Raw genomic sequence first — 6,429 nt, 5'->3', positions numbered from 1 at the left:
GTTGAATCAAACTGATGTTCTTGGCTGGCTTTGCTTTACCTGCATTCAAAGGAAAGCAAGTTCTATCCTTGCATGGGAAAACTTTAGCCATGCAGAAGTCTGGCTTAGTGGCTGCTGGCAATGCCTTCCAATGAATCAGCAGATCTATATTTAAATTTTAGGATTTTATATCCCAGATGTAAAGCCAACTAATTTTGGTTAATAAAAAATAAGTAGGAATAAAGAACTATGAAATTCTGAATATCTCGAGAATATTAAAAAAAAAACACCTGTAGTGTAAGTATAGCATTTTACAGGGTGTGAAGCTATTTCACACATTTGATTTCATTTAATTCTCAAAGCAACCCTGTGAGGTGTTATCAATGCCATTGTACAGCCAAGGAGACAGAGGCTTGATGTGTTTTTAAATAACATACATTTAATAATAAAGGAATACAGATGAGGAGTAGAGCAGTTAGTTCTCTTTCCATCTGTATCCCAACTTTTACCCCCACCCCTAACCTCTTCTCTCTTCAGAAACTGTTAGGTGCATGGGAGACTGGAAGGAAAGAACAGACCTTTGTAATTAAACATAGTGGGAGGCACTTTATATCCTGAGTAGCTCTCTAGCAGACTCATATTTATGGATCCAGACTCGCCAAACATGAAGATAACATCAGGTTAATAATCAGTGAAGCACAGGACACTTTATAACACTGTCAAACAACGTTCTAGATAAAGTCTACAGCCTACTTTAGGCAATCTTTTCTACTCTGCTATGAAATTTGGCATTCCTCATACATATTCTGACTTGAAAACAATCTTACAGCAGGAGGAAAAAGATACTTTCAGCTTGTCCACAATTTTTTCTCTGTCAACATCCTAGTAATTAATGATTTTCAGAGCCATTAAAAGGTGAGGAAAATAAAGGAAGGCACTGCCAGTTATCAAGTTATCATTTTGAAACTCAAGAGTGATTTATAGCTCCTAACAGAACTTTCTCCTTTTCACTCAGAACTGGCTACCTCCTGCTCAATAAGCCCTGGCCCCAAAACCTCCCCAAGACCTCATCTCCAGGACCCCATTTGGGGCTGTATTTTATGATGTATAAATTGATTTTTTTAATGGAATCATGATTCTCTGAAGTCTCCTCTAAATGATGAGCCCACTTTGTTCAGAAATGCTATGACTTTTAAACCAATCAAGTCTTACTTATGTCAGAAATTAAAAGAAACCCATAATAAAAATACAAAGTCAGGTTGGTTACGATTTGACCTTTAAAAACATAACTTCTGTTATTTCTGGAAATCAGGCCCACAGATTTTAGTATGGTGTGTTTTCACTAACTTTCTGTATAAAATAATTCATGGTTTTGAGTCATAACAATGTGTAAAACACAACTAGAAACAAAAGTCTTGTACCCGACCAGTTGATTTTTGCTTATCTCACATAAGCCTGTTTGTCCTCATGATTTCTAGATGGATTCAGTAATGGACCAAAAAGTCAATTACAAGAACCAGGCAGTATGAACTTGGGGCTCAGGTTGAAACAGGAATAAATTTGATGGACTTGGAAGATTTAGGTGAGTCCTTCCATGTACCGGTACTATTTGTTGGGCTTCGGTTGTTGGAATAAGAAGTCTGTCTTCTGCTCATACTGTCGGTATCTTTGTTGAATTTTTGCTTCATGTGGTGGCAGCATGGAAAGCTTTGGACACAGTCTTGCAGGAGGTGGCCACTAAAAAACATGTATATCCAGGGATTGCAGCAACTATTCAAGGAAGCCAGTAATGCCGTGATGGTGGTGGAAGGGTTTTCTGAATCTGTATGAAAAATATAAAACGAGATTATTTCAATAGTCAAAGCAAGAAATTAAGCATCAGACAAACTCCTTTTTCTATTGATTAAAGAGGAAAGAAATGTTAGGGGTTAGTATAGAAAGTGACATTTTATTTATCAGTCAGGAAACTGGGTAGTATTTAGAAATGGCTTGATTATGAAATATTTTTATAAGTAAAATGCCTCAAAACTAATGCAAAAAATTTAAAACCACTACTAAAATATTAAATAGGATGAATGGGAATTTCAAGATGACAAAGCTATGAAATAATTCATTAAAATATTTTTGTACTTTATACTAGCATGAGTATGTACTAATAGACACAGCATTCACACAATAGCAACAATTTGAATAAATTTCAAGTCAACAATAATGTATATCAAATTGTATTCTTCCTAATAATTCAAGTAACATTATGACATTATAAGACCATGTTTAGTAGTTTAAAGTTTTACTTATTGAATATATTCTTGTAATGTGAAAACAATATATGAGAGAATAGTTTAAATAGATCCTTGAAGAATGCAAGCTTTAGTTATTTTTTTAATGGATAATTAGAATTTTCATTTGATTTTTAAAAAGAAAATCATCTTTTTGGCTCAATTAAATTGTATTAAGAAGGTTGAATTAAAAAATTTCAATAGGCTTCTGAAGCACTTTATATTAATTAGCAGTGGTAAATTACATGAACATCATGAGCTTTCACAGTGATACTATTGTACTGATAATATACTTTTTTCTAAAAATAAGAATAATTAGTAAGCACAGACTTTCCCTTGATTGGCATATACAAACTTGGGTCTTCCTGCTGTTCTATTGCCAGAATAAGTTACAGATTAGTTGATAACTTTCTGCTAGATGTTGCTATTGGAGATGATCATGAACCATGGCTGACTGTATTTAAAAAGAGTAAAAATCACCAACAAATCCATGCATGAGTGAAAAATTATTTTAGTAATTGTGTATAAATCTCAATAAAGCAATAATTACACATCAGGTTAAATTTGGCAATATTAGAGGCTTCTGAGACTAAGCAAAACAGGAAATGGTAAATAAAAGTTAAGTGTGTTGTATTTTTCATTATTGGTGGTTAGAAATATTTATTTAAATTAAATTTACACTCAAATGTTTTATTTGCGTATAAGACTCACAAAATATATCATATATACTTCCTACCTCAATCCTTAAAAAAACAGATGGTTCCCACCCAATGCCTATATCCTGACTTCAGTTGTTATAAGAAATATTTCTGTAATATGTTTGGTTTCAAAAAGTTTTTTTTCCTTTTTAAAACAAAACATTTTTCAATATGCCAAATTAAATAATGTTCCTTTTGGGAAATCCTGATGAAACCAATCTCTCTAGTTTGTGAAGGAATTAAAATCAAACATGCCAGTAGGTGTAGGGAACACTGTCAGAAAATCATTGCAACTCTGTGGAATAAATAGCTGTGTGGTCAAATTAGTGCTGAAAGACTAAAGAATATGTCTAACAAATTAAGTTATTAATAATCCTACTTGGAAATACCAGGAAATAGAAAGTAATTAAGTTAGAAAAAGTTTTAAAGATTATGTCAAGGAAAAGAACATGAACTAATTGCCAACTTAGAATTCTTGACTTCTTAAGAATATTTTACCAGCTTTCTCCAAAAAAAAAAAAAAAAGTTTATCTTTGCCCTTAGGGAATTTCTATAAAAGTTTTATATTAATTGTGATACTTTTCATGATCTAACGAAAAACAGTTGTGGTCCTAAAAATGCTTTCCTGAATCCAATAGCCTGGAAAGCAGGATGTGTACACAGCCTTTAGTGAGTTAGCAAAAGGTCATTGTTCTGTTTTGAAGTTAGTGGGTGATTAGGACACAGTTCCTGGATTTATGGTCTTAATATCATCATTGTACGCTACAAATGCTGTTTTCTTGGCCTCATTGTAGAGATATCGAATTATAGTGTCTGGAGTGGAGACCCTAAGAATTGGCATTTTTTTCCTTGTGTTTAATTTTATATTTATCTGAAGGACTGGGTTTTTATATGCTCCAACAGTGGGTACTCAGGTCCATGTCTCACTTTTTTTTTTTTTTTTTTTTTTTTTTAGTTTCACATAATTTTCACGTGTCATTAGAAAGTCATTCTTCCTCTAAAATGTTTTTTTTAGATTTTGTATTTTTGGCAATTTCCCCCAAGATGTAATTTTTGTGCATGCGGAAGTTTAAGGACTGTTTAGAGGACAGGATGGAAAGAAATACTTTCCCTCTCTCCCCTCCCCTCCCCTTCTCTCTTTCCCTCTCTCTGTCTCTATCTCACACACACAGACACACACACCACTGGCCTCCACTGTGTCAGCACCTACCGGTCCAGATGAAGTTTTCATCCCAGACCGACCACATCTGGATGATGAAGAAAGGAGCCCAGCAGAGGATGTAAGCCGTCACAATCACAAAAGTCATCTTTACGGTGCGAATCTTGGCGCGGGAAATGGTCTTCACACTGCTGACACAGGGCGCTACCAGAATCCCCTTATGGAGGGCGTCCTCCGCGCCGCTTGCACCCTTGCTCTGGCGCGACGCGGTCTTTCCGCGGATGTTGCGCCAGATGTGGTAGCAGATGAAGCCGTAGCAGGTACCTAAGATGACCACGGGTGCCACGAAGATGCCGCTTGTCATCCAGGTCACATAGGCTCGGGTGCCCCAGGGTTGGATGAAAGTGGCCCAGCAGTCTTGAGCTTTGGTAACATTGTTCACCTCGATCATGGAGAAGATGAAGTACTGTGGGGTGCTCAGCACGAAGCTCAGTACCCAAGAGGCGGCGATCATGAAGCGCGAGCGGCGCGCCGGCTGCTGCAGAGTCTTGAGCGGGTGGCACACGGCAATGTAGCGGTCTGCGGTCATTACTACCAGCATGTAAGCCGACGCGAACATGGCGAACACCTGCAGGTGCTTCACCACGCGACACAGCCAGTCGGGTCCGCGGAAACGGTAGGTTATGTCCCAGCACAGCTGAGGTAACACCTGGAAGAAGGCGACAGCGAGGTCCGCCAGGCTGAGGTGTCGGATGAAGAGGTGCATGCGGGACGTCTTGCGCGGTGTGCGGTGTAGCGCCAGAAGCACGCTGCTGTTGCCTAGCACGGCCACCACGAAAGTCACCGCCAGCACCGCGATCTCCAGCTTGGCCAGTTCCTCATTGCGCCGGTCTCCCGGGGGACTTCCGCCACCTTCCCCAAGCGCATCTGCTTCCTGGCTGGTGTTGGCACTATCGGCAGCCAGAGGCCACCACGAACTGGAGTTGCCCAGCGGTCCCGCATCGGCGCCTCTGGAGAAACGCATGCTGTCTATACAGCGCTTTTGAGACCCGGGGCAGCGCCCGGAGCTCCTTTCTCACCTCGGGGGACTTGGGTTCTTTTTTTCCCAAGGGCGCTGTCCTTTCCAAGCTGCGGGCTCTCGGGGCCCTTCAAACCTCCCGCACGCTAGCACTTGTCCACTGAGTAGCTCTGGGTCCGGTGCTGCAGCCCCTCTCCTTGCTCTGCCTTTTCCCAACTCCCGTAAAGCTGTAAAGGTGCGCTCCGAGCTTCTGAAAGCGCTGAGCCCAGAACTCAATGATTAATGCAGAGGTTGATTCCCGGGGACGCGCTTCCTCTCGCCCTAGTGGCTGGAGACTGTTCTTGCCTCACTCCAACTTCCCTCCTTTCGTTGGTGATTTGTCCTCTTTGCATCATTGCTGCAGGGGTGGGGCTGGGAGACCCGAGGATCCTTCGATGTAATAGGCGGAATCGAGGCGATCTCTCTCGTTCAAAAACTTGGAGAGCCGGACGGGATCTTGCCTTTTCGAGGCTCGTCACCGTTTCCTCAAGTTTCTTTCACCGGCCACCTTAAACCCACATTTGATTTCCGCAGGCGAGTAAGCGCTGTACCTGGAAATCTCAGGTCTATGCAACCACGCGCTGGCTCAAGCACCTACCTGAACTTGGCGCTAAACCCCACGTCCTCTAGTCGGAGTTTTTCTCGGCTCACTGATCTTATCCCTCGGCAGCTAGTCTGGCTAATTTTATTCCCGAGGCAGTTTTGCTCCCGCCTCCCCACTCCACTCTGTCTGGTAACCACCTTGTGACTTAAAGGATGCATTCTTCTCAATGGGACTTGGTGCCCGCTGTTACTGTCTTGGCTTGCCAGAGGGAAGGACACAGTCATTAGTAGTGAAGGGAAAGGAGCATCTTCTGATTTTCCAGATTCTGTGTAGGGCATGGGGCCTAGGGAGTTTTCTCTAAACTAGATTCCCGAGAGTTTCTCTGGGAAAGCAGGATTCCCACTGAGGGGGATGGCGGAAATTGGGCTGCAGTAGTCCATGGAGACTTCATTTGTTTAATACTGGATCCTTCAGACTTCTCTGGTCTCTTCTGAAGGCTAAAAGAACAGCTGCCAATCAACATCCACCCTGGCAGTGCTGTCCAGGGCAGAGGAGAGAAAAACCTCCAGGCTTCCGTTCTCGGGGTGAGAAAGAGGAATCTTAAAGCAGAAAACATGCTCTGGGGAAAAAGACAGAAAACACCACCTACTGCTATTAGTTACTCTGGACAACTATGGCTCTGCTCCGGGGGTAGGAGAGAGAGGACAGAGAGG

At 41.4% G+C, this 6,429-nt stretch overlaps 1 protein-coding gene across 1 annotated transcript; it reads right to left on the bottom strand.

Moving 5' to 3' along the window:
• Positions 1 to 354: 354 nt before the first annotated feature.
• Avpr1a (arginine vasopressin receptor 1A) lies at positions 355 to 5,440 on the bottom strand. The gene is made up of 2 exons (XM_026392986.2): positions 4,167 to 5,440; positions 355 to 1,801 (listed from the first exon to the last, which is right to left on the bottom strand). Exons 1-2 carry the CDS (start codon positions 5,137 to 5,139, stop codon positions 1,518 to 1,520), a joined length of 1,257 nt encoding a protein of 418 aa, XP_026248771.2. The 5' UTR covers positions 5,140 to 5,440; the 3' UTR covers positions 355 to 1,517.
• Between the last annotated feature and the right edge of the window lie 989 nt (positions 5,441 to 6,429).

This window comes from Urocitellus parryii, chromosome 5, assembly GCF_045843805.1.
Source record: "Urocitellus parryii isolate mUroPar1 chromosome 5, mUroPar1.hap1, whole genome shotgun sequence".
NCBI lineage: Eukaryota > Metazoa > Chordata > Mammalia > Rodentia > Sciuridae > Urocitellus > Urocitellus parryii.
This window is presented reverse-complemented; position numbering and strand designations above follow the sequence as displayed.

What these genes read in the sequence shown, in the direction of transcription:
- Avpr1a (XM_026392986.2), bottom strand. Translation starts at nt 5,139, where the DNA reads ATGCGTTTCTCCAGAGGCGCCGATGCGGGACCGCTGGGCAACTCCAGT. An exon ending in TGAAAACTTCATCTGGACCG is followed by an intron (nt 1,802 to 4,166) that starts GTAGGTGCTGAC and finishes TTTTTCATACAG; the next exon opens with ATTCAGAAAACCCTTCCACC.